This window comes from Chinchilla lanigera, unplaced genomic scaffold (genome assembly GCF_000276665.1).
Source record: "Chinchilla lanigera isolate Chin_1 unplaced genomic scaffold, ChiLan1.0 scaffold00025, whole genome shotgun sequence".
NCBI classification, from domain to species: Eukaryota; Metazoa; Chordata; class Mammalia; order Rodentia; family Chinchillidae; genus Chinchilla; species Chinchilla lanigera.
The window spans coordinates 19,487,011-19,501,679 of NW_004955426.1; the positions used below are offsets into that span (position 1 = coordinate 19,487,011).

Here is a 14,669-nt window from a genome sequence, read left to right on the forward strand (position 1 = left end):
TTATCAAGATTCATTGAGCCTACAGGCCAAGTTGTGTGATTCATGTGCTTGCACCCCAACTATCTCTATTCCTAACCCTAACTCTAACCCTGACCTGCAGGTATCCACATCCAATACCCAGGTTCTTGCACCCCAATACTATCCCATCCCTAGAACTAACCCTAACACTCTGTGTGTATTCTGCAGCCTAATATCATGTATTTGCACTCCAGAAATATTCCTATCACTAAATGTAACCCGAACCCTATCCAGGTACCCCACAGCCCAATCATCAGGTACCTCCATCCTTGCACTACCCCTTTCCCTTCCCTAACCCTGTCCAGATGCCCACACCTCATGCTCAGGCACTTGTACCCCAAATCTATCCCTATCCCTAACCCCAACCCTGCTTCTAAATCTGGATCCCAGTGTTGCACCCCAACGCTATTCATAACTTTAACCCAAATGTTAACCCTGTCCTGGAACGTGGTGTCCCAATACTCGAGTACCAAATGTGTCCCAGCCACTTTCTCATTGCCAAAATACAATACCCAAGACCCACAGTGGGAGGGAGGAGAGGCTTATATGGGCTCATGTCTACAGTCTGCAGTCAGCTGGCTCCTAAGCAGAACAATTTGGCAGAGGGGCAGAGACAAAGAAAAACTGCTCACGTCCTGGAGGTCAGGAAGCAGAGAGAGAAGGGAGGAGCCGGGGACAGAGATGCACCCTTCCGGGCCATGCTCCCACGACCCATCTCCAACACGGTCAGTCTTAATGGCAACTCAGTTATATAGCCCCAATAATTCAATCACTTTCCAAAAACCCCACCTACAGACACATGTAGCTTTTGGCTGGACATGCAGATATAAACCATAACTGTGACTCCTGGAGTTGGACTGAATGTATTTTGCATAAAGTTATGTGCATGATTTTCTTGGGTGCTACGGATAGAATGCTATGGTATGGATCAAGATTATCTTTCGGAAGCCTCATCAGTCCATGGAATGTCTTCTGAAAGGTGATTGACTCATGGGGGACGTCTGACCTTGGTCAGAAAGGCAGGTTGTGGGGTGCTGACAGGATACATTCCCTTCCTGGCTTCTCCGTCTCTCTGCTTCTTGACTGCCTCGGTGCCAGCAGCTTTCCCCCACTATGCGTCCAGGCTGTGCTGTTTCTGCCTTGGAGCTGGCCAACAGCAGACTGCAATTATGTGCTAAATAGGCTTCTCCTCCTTTGGTTTATGGGCTTGGGTATTGCATCTCTGTGAGGACGAAAGTGACTAAAAGGACACTGACCTAATTTACATTCATCCTTGCCCTTAGCAGTTCACTTACCATGTGACAACTGGGATGACCATCAAATGCACAAAACCGATCTTCTTGCTCCACACTTAAAATTTTCAATGTTCAATTATTGCTCTAAAGTGAAACATTGAAAATTTTTTATATCATTCGACTCCTGCATCCTGTCTAGCACTGTTTACTTACTCCCTGAACTGCATATGGGGCTTACTCTTCCCTGTCCTGTAAAGGCATCTTGCTCTTGCCTGCCTGCTATTTTCACTCATTATGTACTTTCTGCCCAGAATGTTCTTTGTAGTGGATTGATAACTGGTGGTCAACTTATAACCCCCAGCTGAACTGAGTAAGTGTGGTGCTGGGTGTGGGAGGCCCACCTGAGGACTGCTGCCAGCAGCATAAGAGGCAGAACTGGAGAAGGAGAAAGAGGCTGTTGGAAGTGGAGAAAGGCCACTGGGAGCTGGCAGAAGCTGTAAGGAGCAGTTGGTTGTTTTGGAGGAGCTCATGATGCTGGCTTTCCTGATGCACTCAGCTGTTTTCACCCTGCAAGGAGCTCAGGACCTCCTTGGCACTAAGAATAGCTTCGGTTCACTTTGGGGGAGCTCTGGTCCTCACTCTGAGCATTGCTTCCTGGCTCCAGAGGGGAAGAAGGCGCACAGCTCAGTCTCCTGAAGAAGCTTGCTGCATTGGCTTTCCTGATGGGAACTCAGCTGTCTTCATCCTCTGAGGAGCTCAAGACCTCACTGTTGCTGAGGATAGCTGTGGTACTTTTCAGGGGAGCTCTGGTTCTTCTGAGTGTCACTTCCTGGCTCCAGTGCAGATCTCTCAGCCTGCCAGCACAGATCCTTTATCCTGCTGGCATAGACTTCATAGATTCTTTTAGCACTGACTTTTGGGCCTTCCCAGTGCAGATCCATGAAACAGGCCTGCATGCAATGTTGTTGTGGGCTCTGGGCCTCCTGCTGGATTCGTGGGAGGCACTGTTATGAACTCGAGGTCCTCAGCTGGAATCATGTAGGACATTATCACAGTATTCAGGCCTTCAGCTGGATTCCTGATCTATAGTGTGTGGACAGATTTCCTGCACTCTTTTGTATGTTGTTCTTTGGGTGACTCTTATAAATAATCATATAAAACATATGTCCTGTATTATATATTGTTCCCCTTGCAAAAATATCCCCCAAAACATAATACTTTTCTCTTTTTCCTTTTCCTTTGCCTACTTAATGAATTTCCTTTCTTCCAAGTTACTATAGCTTATAAGGCACATCATTTATTAACATTTTTCTGGGGAGAAAATTCTATCTAGTTAAATACACATACAAAAATTATATGAATCATATTGACTTTTAAACCTTTAGTTTGAAGAGGTATTTTTGTTTAATAAATATGCTCAGAAAGAATTAAAAATTACATCCTTTATATGGTTATACTACAGCAGAAAATGTCCCCGCCTAAGCCAGTATAATTCAGTTTCCTAGTTCCCAGGTAGTAGTTTCTGTTCCAGTTCCAGTTGCTTCTGTCTCTTAGGAACAGCTGGTCACTGTGATGCACATTGTATAAACCAATCCCCAATTGACAAACCAGTCTGCCTCTGCACTTCCTGCTTGCTTATCTCATATAAGCGCTAGGCTACCAGACATCAGGGCCTGATATTTTGGAAATGAACCCAATCAGTGCCCATTGATGTAAACAAATCTGCTTCCAAATCCTGAGTGTCATTTCAGTGTTTTTGCTTGCTGTTGCAAAACCTTTCTATTTTATTTTGTCTTCCTTCTTATAATTATAATCATACAACTCATAAATGTTAGGCTCACTTATGAGAACAGGAACTCATCGTAGTTGTACTTATCACTAAGTTTCTAGTTCATAGCACAGTACCTGTCATAAAGCTTGTACTTGATAAATATTTGTGCAGTGAGTTAATGATCTGCTAAGATCAACCAACATATTTAACTCAGGATTTCTCAATTTCTGTTTATATAATGTTCAGGTGTGTACATTTTGCATAGGTTTCTATTGGTGCTGTAGCAGATTGCCACAAATACAGTGGCTTAAACAAAACAAATTCTTTGTCTCACAATTCTAGAGATCAAAGGTCTCAGATCAGTTACACTGGTACAAAATCAAGGCATCATCAGGACAGTGTCTATTTAGAGATCTAGGAGAGAACCCCCCCAGCTTTTCTCAGCTTCTGGTGGCTTCGTATTCTTTTGACTCGCGCTCCCTACCTCCATCTTCGAAGGCCATTACTCCAATTTCTGCCTGAGTTATCACACTGTCTTCTCTTCTAACACTGATTCCTTCTCTCTGAATCTTATGGACTTGTGAATATATTGGTTCCATCTGCCTAATCTGTGAAAAATCTTCCTCATGTCAAAACCTTGGATTTAATCACATGTACAAAGTCCTATTGGCTATATAAGTTATATCAGAGAAGCTGGGGATTAAGATGCAAACATATTTGAGGGGTCACTACTCAGCATTATTGAAAAATACGGAAGAGTTAGATCCAAATTAGGAAGTGAAGACTGGACCAAAAGATGTGACCTAAAAGTCAAGAGAATTATGGATTAGACTTGGTGTGCCATTTCCTGGTGGTGAGGTCCTGAGCAAATCCCTTTATACCTCCAGGCCTCCTCTGCAAAACACCAGGCTGAAGCTAGTGATTTGCCAGAGACTATGATTATGGATTTCTGGAAATTATGTGCTGCAGTATGCTTTTACTCCGGCCTCACTCATGAATTCCCATGCCTCCAGCGACTTCAGAAACACGGAGAAATCCAGGAAAAGATTTCAGGATGCAGGATAAAGGCCTTCTGGATGCTAACAAGAATTTCCTCCCCATCTCCATCACACCCTGATCTTAATTTCAGGGAGAAAGAGGACCAAGAAATAAACTATATAACATAAGAAACTGAATTTTCCCTCTTCTGTGATTTGTTCAAATACAAATATATGTAAGCAGGCTTGAAATTTAAAAGATGAAAACTGGAACAGCGCAGCAAATACACTATAACTGCTTATTACCCACCCACCCCTTAAAACTAGAAGGGACATCAAAGACCTAAAATTATTGTTCATGCATCTGGCACACATCAGTACATTCTTGATAACTTAGTCATGCACAAGACTAAACAAAAAATATAGTCAGAGACATTACTAAATTGCACACTAATTTAGATTAAAGTTCCAGAGAGGATTGAATAGAGGACTCTATCGTAATGTGTCTGTCAGCCTAGCTCAGCGCCCAGCTAGAGTAAGTGCCAGTGAATGTAAGCCGAATGGAATGAAGGTCCTGCAGTATTCTCCATAAAGTGTGAATGCTTCGTGTAATTTGGGGCAGATCAAGCAGACGTGCTGTCAGATGGGACTAGAAGCACAGAGATGGTGAGGCTGTGTGGGGGGTGGGGGAGTTGGTGTGAAGGTACCACAACTTTAAACCGGAGGGCTTTCGGCGGGTGCCCCAGAGCTCTTTGATTTTCACTTAAAATATAAACGCAACAAAATAGATACAATTTGATTCGATTTTTAAAAAGTGAAATGTGATCGTGAAAGGGAAGATGAGGCTATTAGAACAATGATAAGACGCACCCACAGAGGCAACCGTGGCTTGGAAGAAATAACCTGGGCAGGATTTATCTTCAGGTAAGTACTGATTATAGAGGCGTCGTTTGGTTTGGTTTTTACTAAAGCCCTCGCGCCCTCTAGCGGGAAGATAAAGGTACAGCGTCTATAGCTAAGTGTTTTGGAAAGAAGCGTGTTCTGATTCTGGAATCACGGTTGTTTTTATTTTCCCTCATGTTTTGAGCACCGTATTACTTTCGTACTAAGCTTGTTGTTGTTGTTGGTTATCTCCTCTGTTTTAAAAATTCACCTCTTAACCTCTGTGAGCAAGGCCAGGAGTTTAGGCGGAAAGACAATTACTATATGCTTAAAATATTTTTATTTTAATTTAATACTAGCCAGTGAGGAAAACATTTCAAATTCCGTAAGTCCATCTTTATTTTTTTTTTTTTTTATTTTTTTGTTTTTTTTATTTTAAAGAGAAGAGTAAAAGAAAAAATAAAGAGCAACAGCAGCATACCAACATCACAAACATAAACAAAACAAGCAAGAACATTAAAAGTGATACAGAGTTTCAAAACAAAATGACAGGAATTAACAGTGGTTGCTATATTACATATTGTTACCTTCAACTATGTTGCTCATATTACCAGATGTAAGAATGGAAGTTTGTTGAAACCATTAAAGAGAATAAAAAATCCCGTAAGTCCATCTTTAAAAATGCAATTTATACCAGAGCGGTTTACCTGGCATTTAAATAAGCCACGATTTAAGAAGTAATGCAAATGGCTTCCATTCATCCCCTGTAAGAGTCCTTAGAATTTACTGTCTGTGGTCTGAAAAACATCGGAGAGAGTCATGATTTTAATAATAGAGAAAACAGAGGAGATAATGGCGCTATTGTCTTTGATTTCATCTGCATCTCGGTGAAGAGAGTACGGGGCATACATCCAGGAGCTCCGGATCCCTGGTTGGACAGGTGGTATTAGACATATGCGAGGTCCGCAACCAAATACTTGTTCCGTTTAACTTAGAATGCACCGAAGACCCTTTGGAAATCCTGACAACCAGACACTGGGTAAGTGGTCAGTTAAGTAAGAAAGAGGAAGCCAAACTTGCATGTGAGTGTTCACTAAGGATCCATCCTCAGAGACAGATCCTGGTGACGTCCAAGGTCACTAAACAGTGACCATGCTCTGCATGATTTTAACTGGGAAGGGGTCAGAAGATGGTGGATTTTCAGAACCATCCTTCACCAAATGGGTGAGGAAGAAAGGAAGAAACAAAAACCTTCAAAGTATTAGTATTTGAGAGTAATGAGGGGAGAGGGAACCCAAATCAAACCAAGCCCTCTCCAAGAAAATAAGTACTACCCTTTCCTCCTGAAACTTTGAAGAGGAAGAGGGCAGTTGTCAGTGGGCTCTGCCAGCAGCCCCTCTCTCCCTCCTCCGCTATGGCGCAGCCTCGGGGTTCAGCACCTCGGAAAGCGCCCCCTCTGCCCGCGCGGGTTACGCATGCTCCTTGGGGCCCGCCGCCTCGGCTCTGTGGGTGCCTGAGACTATAACAGGGCAAAGTGCCCTCGGAAATTCACTGGGAGTTAACTGCAGAGAGACTGAGACAGCTGCAGACCTCCAGGCTGTGAGAACGAGGTGGACGCAACTTCCCGATCTCTATTTTTCTCTAAAAGGACAAGCGGCAGCGGAGGAAACCAACAGAGGTACTGGAAGGAGGAGCGGTGCGAGTCGCCCTCCTGAGCAGCAGGTGGGTTCTGCGTCACCGCCCAGGTGGCAACGGGAAACGCAGAGGGGAGATCTCAGTCGCGCAGCGGGAACCCAGACTCTGCCTTTGGCTGGAGACCCCTGGATGCCGCTCCCTTTAGGCACTGCCCTCTGCTCTCCCTTTCAGCTCCAGGGCAGACGTCCAGCTCAGCTCCTGCGCCCAGGACCGCTCCCCGCGCGCTCAAGGCGCTCAGAGTACCCAGGTCTTAGGCGCTGTGTTTTGCTGCTACTTTGCGAGCTCCCGCGCACACCGCGCCTGCTGCGGACCGCACCCGTGGAGAGCCTGCTCCCTTAGTTCCTGTTCCCCAGACATGGCCTAGAGGAACCTGCGCATCGAGCTGGCTGCTACAGCCAAGACAACCACCATGAGCAAGGCTGTTGGAAGTAAGGAGCTCGCAGAACTCTTCAGTCTGATCCCGGACCTTCTGCAGGCGGCCAACGCGAGTGGCAACGCGTCGCTTCAGCTTCAGGACTTGTGGTGGGAGCTGGGGCTGGAGTTGCCCGATGGCGCCGCGCCAGGGCATCCCCCGGGGAGCAGCGGGGCGGAGAGCTCGGACACAGAGGCCCGGGTGCGCATTCTCATCAGCGCGGTGTACTGGGTGGTTTGCGCGCTGGGGCTTGCGGGCAACCTGCTTGTGCTCTACCTGATGAAGAGCAAACAAGGCTGGCGCAAGTCCTCCATCAACCTCTTTGTCACCAACCTGGCTCTGACGGACTTTCAGTTTGTGCTCACTCTGCCCTTCTGGGCGGTGGAGAACGCGCTTGACTTCAAATGGCCTTTCGGCAAAGCCATGTGCAAGATCGTGTCCATAGTGACGTCCATGAACATGTACGCCAGCGTCTTCTTCCTCACCGCCATGAGTGTGGCGCGCTACCACTCGGTGGCCTCAGCTCTTAAGAGCCACCGGACCCGAGGGCACGGCCGTGGGGACTGCTGCTGCCAGAGGTTGGAAGACAGCTGCTGCTTCTCCGCCAAAGCAATCTGTGTATTGATCTGGGCTTTGGCCGCGCTAGGCTCGCTGCCCAATGCCATTTTTTCCACCACCATCAAGGTGATGGGCGAGGAGCTGTGCCTGGTGCGATTTCCGGACAAGCTGCTGGGTGGTGACAGGCAGTTCTGGCTGGGCCTGTACCACTCGCAGAAGGTGCTGATAGGCTTCCTGCTGCCTCTGGGCATCATCAGCCTGTGCTACCTGCTGCTGGTGCGCTTCATCTCTGACCGCCGCGTGGTGGGGACTGAAGCAGCCGCTGGCGGAGGCCTGACGGGAGCCAGCGCTCGGAGACGGTCCAAGGTCACTAAATCAGTGACCATCGTGGTCTTATCCTTTTTCCTGTGTTGGCTGCCGAACCAGGCCCTCACCACCTGGAGCATCCTCATCAAGTTCAACGCGGTGCCCTTCAGCCAGGAGTACTTTTTGTGCCAGGTGTACGTGTTCCCCGTGAGCGTGTGCCTGGCGCACTCCAACAGCTGCCTCAACCCCATCCTCTACTGTCTCGTGCGCCGCGAATTCCGCAAGGCGCTCAAGAACCTGCTGTGGCGGCTCGCATCGCCCTCGCTTACCAACATGCGTCCTTTCACCGCCACCACCAAGCCGGAGCCAGAAGATCACCGGCTGCAGGCGCTGGCCCCGCTCCGTTCAGGCACAGAGCCTGACCTGCTCTACTACCCGCCGGGGGTGGTGGTGTACAGTGGGGGGCGCTATGACCTGCTCCCCAGCAGCTCAGCCTACTGATAGAAAGCAAGACTCAGGGTATGCAGCAGAACAAAGCCACCGCCCCCCTCCTCCAGGGCAGGGAAAAAGGAGAGTGGACAACTGGAGACTGAGGGGCCCCACTTTAAGAAGTAGAAGAGGATGGGGAGAAGGTAGAGGAGCGACCTGTGTGCAGCCTGGAGGGCCTTCTCTGGAGAAGAAAGCCTGCAAAATCGGGCAAAGAGAAGAAGCTGGCAAAGGAGTGAAAGTCACACCCACAGGACCTGGCCACTAACCCTGGCTCTCCACCGAATCCCACCCCTGTGTCCTTTCCTTAGGGTATCTACCAACCCTGGCCAGGGCCGGAACTCCCAGAAACAGAGAGAGGCATCAGAAAAGTAGAGAAATTGGGGCCCAGGGATTGGGGCCCAGACAAATGATGCAGAGATAACTGAGCATTTATTCCGGGGATATTCATGCAGCTCTTGCTAGGCCTTCAAGCTGTGTCCAAAAAGAAAAGCTGCCCCCAAAATACAGACCTTTGTTCCTTGGCCTGTAAGACTGTCTTGGGGAGCAAAGGTCTAAGCTGCTGCCCTGAGAGTGAGTTTGGAGGGAAGAACCGTTTTCAGAGTTGGGAGAAAGCATTGACCATGTTGGTCTGTCCTAGGAGAAATGACAAAGGAGAGGCACCTCCAGCGGAGGCAAGGTATCATCTGTGTTTCCAATGGGGCAAGTGGGCAGAAGCCAAGCTTGACTGTAGGCTTGCAGTCTCTGAGTGCAGATGTTACCAGGGGCAAAACGTCTGTCCCAAGTGAGAGAGAGATTCATTTGGGAGTGGCCTTAATGCAGGACAAGGCAGTGTAGCTAGAGAGGCTGAGTACAAAAATGTCTTCAGGCCATTGCCCTTAAAGGGACTCTGGTGCCCACTTGGGAACTGAGCAGGATGTGCAGCAGCAGCACAGAACAAGCAGTCTGGGTCCCTTTGGTTCATATACTGTAGGTGAGCAGGACTCAGGAGCATCTTGAAAAGCTCTCCAGGGAGCAAGAGCACATCTGCAGCCCCTCATCTTCATTGTTTGGAAATTAGGATGCTCCTGTGATTCAGCCTCTGCGCCACAGAATAGAAGGATGCTCTGTGAGGTTTGGGCTAAGCTTAAAAGAGTAAGCGATGCTGTAGAAATATGCAGTGACTTTCTGCAGACTGGATTCCTGCAAGCAGGGGTCTGTTCTTTCAAGAGGTGTGAAATGTGAAAAAGAATGGAAGACATCCTAAAATCATCCCAAAGCAAGGAGACTGCTGGAGAAGCTGTTCTGAGAGGATCACAGGAATTTCAGGTGTGAGGTTCCTTATTGCTCATAGTATTTGACAAGAGCAGGTAAGAAATGAGAACTCCCACAGAATAGTTAACCAAATTCCTTTTATTTTAAAGAACGCTTTGCACATGGCATATGCATGTTGAATTCTTCCCTAACTTCCACACAGTCAGTGGGGTCTCTGAAAAGTAACTCGCATTTCTCATGACAAATCTGTCCGTGTAGCAGCTTAAGATGTTAAGATCCTCACAAAGTCCTTTCTTGAAGCTGTTCTGAGAACTGAGATCAAACATCACCCCACCCATCTACCTGCCAGGATTGGTAGAGGTGCTACTGTTTTCTTTGGCTGTTTGGTTGTGGGGAGGGGGTCAAGAAACTGGTGATGCAGGCACCTCCAAGTGTGGTCATTTTAATACAATAAATAATCATTAGAAAAATGTGTCTAAATGGTTTCATAAACGATAGAGTTCTTCAATAATTCTGTGGAAATTTTCTGTAATGTCTGAGATTTAAAGCTCAAAATATGAGAGCTACAACTCTGCAATCCTTTATTCCCCTGTCTGTAACACAACACAGCGCAATACCTAAATATTCATAAAGCCTTCCACAAGCTGCCTGATAGCAGTCCTGACAAATCTTGAGAAGTTGCCTTTCGGAAAACAGACCAGTGCTTCTGTTTCAAAGTAGTCATTTCAGTCTTCCTTTATCTCTCATAGGTAAAACTTACTGATATTAATATTAACTAGCAACTGGACTAAAGAAGGTTGAAATATAAACCTCCTAAGTCTCCAAAATACAAAATGCATGAAAAATCTCCATGGGAAAAAATAAATTATCACAGGACACGTACGAACATCACCAATTTTAGAGTCTCCTTGAGAGATTCTTATTAGAGCAACTTGATATTTGGATTTTGACAATAGGATACTGTGCGTGGGTAGCTCAGAATGCTCGGGAATCTGTGCTGGAGTGTATTCTTCTGCTACTATGGACACTAGTATAAAAAAGGAGACGGGGTTGGAGGGTGTTCCAGATGCTCCAGCTCAGCCACAGGTGTGATAATGAAGTAGCGGCAGAGACAGGCCCTTTAAACAGAAAAGCAGGCAGTTGGGCAGCAGCAAGGTAAACATCCAAGCAGTAGCAGGAAGGAGAGAGGGAGTGTGAGGCACAGGGATATGGGTGCCATTTGTGGCTGATGGAGAAATTGGGGAGAGGAAAGTGGCTGTAACAGAGAATGGAGAGACTCTGCTCTCTGCAAACTCTTAGCCTGGTAGTCTTCCCCTAGACACCCTTCTCATCATTAGAGGGCCTTGCTGCCCCACTCCTCCAGCCGTGCCCCTCTACATGGTGAGGAATGCCTCCCCCACTCTAGATTATGTTCCAGCACACAAGGCCCCAGAATTCCCATCCACACAATGCTGAGTCTATCTATAAAACCATGGGGCTCTCTCTGAGTCTGTCTTCCAGAGGCAGAGCACACTGTGCCCTTGGGTGTGAGGAGCAGCTAAGGGTGGCTATTGTGCAGGTGCTGGAAAGTGGAGAGGCCTGGGAGGCTACGGATATGCTAATACCAAAGTGCACACAAGGGCTCTCACAGGGCTGGACACACAGAAGAGTGGGAGGATAAGGGAAATGGTCAAGAAGCAACATCCTCTTGGCCACGTTTCCCAGTTCTTAGAGCCAGCTCGTTTCCCTTCTCAAATTCCTTTACAGCACTGAAGGATTTGGTCAGTCAGAAACTCACCTGAGTGATAACTAACTATACTACCGGGCTCCAAGATAAGGTAGGAAAGGCCGTAACGTAACTTTTTTTAACTTGTAAAGACAAGTGGACAGATCATTCTGCATTAGTCAGGCACACTGGGAGTCACATCAGTTAGCACTTATAAAAACCTGGAGCAGACCTAGGGATGCGGGATGATGTGTGTTTTGTAGCTATGACCATAGCTTGTTACCATTCCCTGAGCACCGAGCAAGTGCCATTCACCAGGCTAGGGTGCTATTCCTACAGGAAGCAGCACAGACAGAGGCCCTAGGTTCAAAGACCAGCTCTGCTGGTTACAGTTGTGTAGCCTCAGAGAAGCCGTGTAACACCTCTCTGCCTTAGTTGTTTCATCTGCAAAATGGACAGCAGTAACAGCACCAACTCTCAGAATTGCTGTGTTGACATGGACAAAACATTTAGAGTAGTGGTAAACACTATGTTGCATATTATTAATCACAACATTCTGGTATAGGAATTATTATTCACAATGTATAGATGAGTGAGTGTAGCTTAGGAAGATCAAATAGTTCACCAGTAAGTAGCAAAGCCAAGATTTAAACCCAGCTGGGTTCCATAGCTCATGGTGTCCCTGTTAAGCATGCTGCCTTCCAAGGTGCTGAAAACGTCACTGCAAAGAGGGACAGTGGAGGGATATGGCTAGAGGAAGGCTGCTCAGCCTGGGCACAGAAGATCACTGAAAGATTTTCATATCAATTCCAGAGGAGGAAACAACAGAGCAAACTGGACAGAAATAAATTTACTATGTAATAAAATGAGCATGAAGGTTCAAGCAGACTTCTCAGAATGTCATACATTATTAATAGGCATCAATTATGAGCAAGTTAAATATAAAAAATCAAAATCATAAAAATCATCAGTCATATTTTTAGTATTTGTGAACTTAGTGAACTATGTGACTCTCCAACTTTGTAAGGACTGCTGACTTTTCAAAAGAGCATCTTACAGGATAAATGTAAGCATCACAGGTAGGATTAGTGTGCTTCTCAAGACCTGAAAAGCTCTGTGCAAAACAGACCCTTCCTCGCCCACCTTTGCACTGCGACGCAGTGAGGAAGACGCAGTATGCCACGTGCACCCAGCCACACTTATACCAGTGCAGAGTTGGAGCTCAGACAAATGATGCTGATACTTCAGTCTGCTGTGCCAGGGAGCTGGACTTCTTGTGAGGGGTGAGCAGATGATTTCAGCTAAAATCACAATGCAGGACACCCAGAGGAGTGGTTCTAAAGGTACAGGAGCAGAGAAAAGATGGATTCCCTTGCCGTGTGCTTCACTGGTCTGAGGGTAAGACCATTGTCTCTTTGTTGACCTAATCCACGTATTTAACAAAGAGAGCCACAAAGCAACAGCCAATGAATGCCATGGCAGAGGCTGCGACTACCACCACCACGACGCTCCCAGCTGTGTTGACCAGAAAGCCCAGGCCACCTCCGACCAGAATCTGAGCCAGCTGCACCATGCAAGTGAGAGCAGCACAGTCCATGCCCTTCCCACGTTCACTGCTGCCGCCGCCGGAGCTCCATCCTGGGGCCTGCTGCCTCTGCAAGGGAAGCACATGAGCATACTTTAAGCTAAAGCAACTGCCACCCTAAGGCCAAGATCAGCAAGCTTTTTCTATAAAAAACCAGATAGTAAATACCTTTGTGGGTCATATGGTCTTGGTTATAACTCCCTTTACAGTGCAAAAATAGTTACTACATAAACAAACTGCATCCCAGCATAACTTCACAGACATTGGTGTTTAACTTCAAGTCGATCTTACTTATCACAAAATGCTATCGTTTTCCGGGATATTTTTCAATCATTTAAAATAAAATCTTGGTCATGGATTGTACAAAAACAGGAAGCAGGCCTCACTTGGCCACCAAGCCTGATTACAGACACCAGGGAAGTTCCATCCTGCTGACGCTGTCTTCCCTACCTGTGCCAAATTCTTAAAGCCCACCATTAACACATGTGAGATTCAAAGGTTAATATATGCAAAATGATCTCTTCCTAAGCAGTCAATAAATACAGTGTGGTAGAACCCAATAAAGTGTAAATTCTATTCTTTTTCTGCTTAGTGTTGAAGATTCACACATTTTCAAAAGGATGCTGAACACCTAAAACCCTCAGGAGAAGCAACACAAAAATCAATTCAAGCACTTGCTTGATTAACGATCAATATTAACTAGTGATTATTAATGTTTAATATCAATAAGTTAACAATTAAATTTGAATATTTGAGTTTAGTTGAATTTTTGGCTGTCTCTTTTATGCTAGGCTCCCTGTAACGTACTTTTAGAATCAGTACTTTATTTCATCCTCACTCCTGTGTTAGATACACATATTACCATTATCCCTATGTAACAATAGTGCTAGATATTATTGTTTTAGTTCTCATCAGAAAGGTACTAAATAGGCACTATCCTAAGCACATTTCTTACATTATCTTATTTAATTTTTCAACAACTTTATATAGTAGATGTTATTTCTATTTGACTCATGGTAAAATTGAGCACCCAACAGTTTAAATTGTGATTTCCTATACTATGCAGTAACATAAGCCTTGTGTAGAAAAAAATGATATTATCCTTTTAATAGGCAAGAAAATAAATTATTTGATTTTCACTTAAAAATACTGCACAGATTAAAAAAACTAATAAAGAGTAGTAACGTATCACGGCTAGGAGGGGTAGCAAAATCATGAAAGGAGCCATTTACAATGCAGTTTTGTTTGTCATTGTTATTGTTGAGTAATGTGAATACATTATCTCATCTAAAATGAACTCATTTTAAAAGAGCTATTTCATAAGTAAGTAAATAACATCCCCATGGCCATACAGTTTCAAAGGAGGGGAAGCAGGATTTGAATCCAGGTTTTTCTGAGTCTAAAGCTTATGTGTTTTACGCTTGGTGCCGTATAACCTTCTCCATGGAGGTGGGGTTCTTTATGATGACAATCTCTTTAACAACAAAACCCCCATTCTGCACTGAAATATTGGTGACCATGTTTGTCAAAAGATGGGTATAGCAAGCTGCAACCTTTGCTTGAAAAGTCCTAGTTCTCAGTACCGCTCTGGCCTGTTGTGTTTGCCAAATTAAATGATGCAAAAAGAAGGTCAGAATTACTGTCACATGTGTTTAGTGTTTTTGCAGTTTTGTGCTGAGATGGATTAAACTCAAAGTTACTGCATTGGCTTGGACCTCACTGCTCTAGTCAAAGAACAATATGCCTTTTTACATGGAGAACAAGTTGCATATTTCTAGTAGAAGG

General features: G+C 45.6%; 2 protein-coding genes across 4 annotated transcripts in view; one reads left to right on the forward strand and one right to left on the reverse strand.

Moving 5' to 3' along the window:
* The first annotated feature begins 6,979 nt into the window (after positions 1-6,979).
* On the forward strand, positions 6,980-10,064 carry Rxfp3 (relaxin/insulin-like family peptide receptor 3). Its single transcript, XM_005386165.2, has one exon. The coding sequence runs from the start codon at positions 6,988-6,990 to the stop codon at positions 8,353-8,355; it is 1,368 nt and encodes a 455-aa protein (XP_005386222.1). The 5' UTR covers positions 6,980-6,987; the 3' UTR covers positions 8,356-10,064.
* Positions 10,065-11,931: 1,867 nt separating this feature from the next.
* Slc45a2 (solute carrier family 45, member 2) overlaps positions 11,932-14,669 on the reverse strand; it is a 31,687-nt gene continuing 28,949 nt past the window's right edge. Inside the window, exons 7-8 of one of the 3 annotated variants that reach the window (XM_013514939.1) lie at positions 13,559-13,561; positions 11,932-12,953 (exon numbers count right to left, since the gene is read on the reverse strand). In XM_013514939.1, coding sequence (XP_013370393.1) covers positions 12,723-12,953; positions 13,559-13,561 — 234 coding nt within the window. In that variant the 3' untranslated portion in view covers positions 11,932-12,722. Of the gene's footprint in view, positions 12,954-13,558; positions 13,562-14,320; positions 14,324-14,669 lie in introns of all 3 variants that reach the window. The other 2 variants (XM_005386167.1, XM_005386166.2) reach the window with 2 other exon arrangements.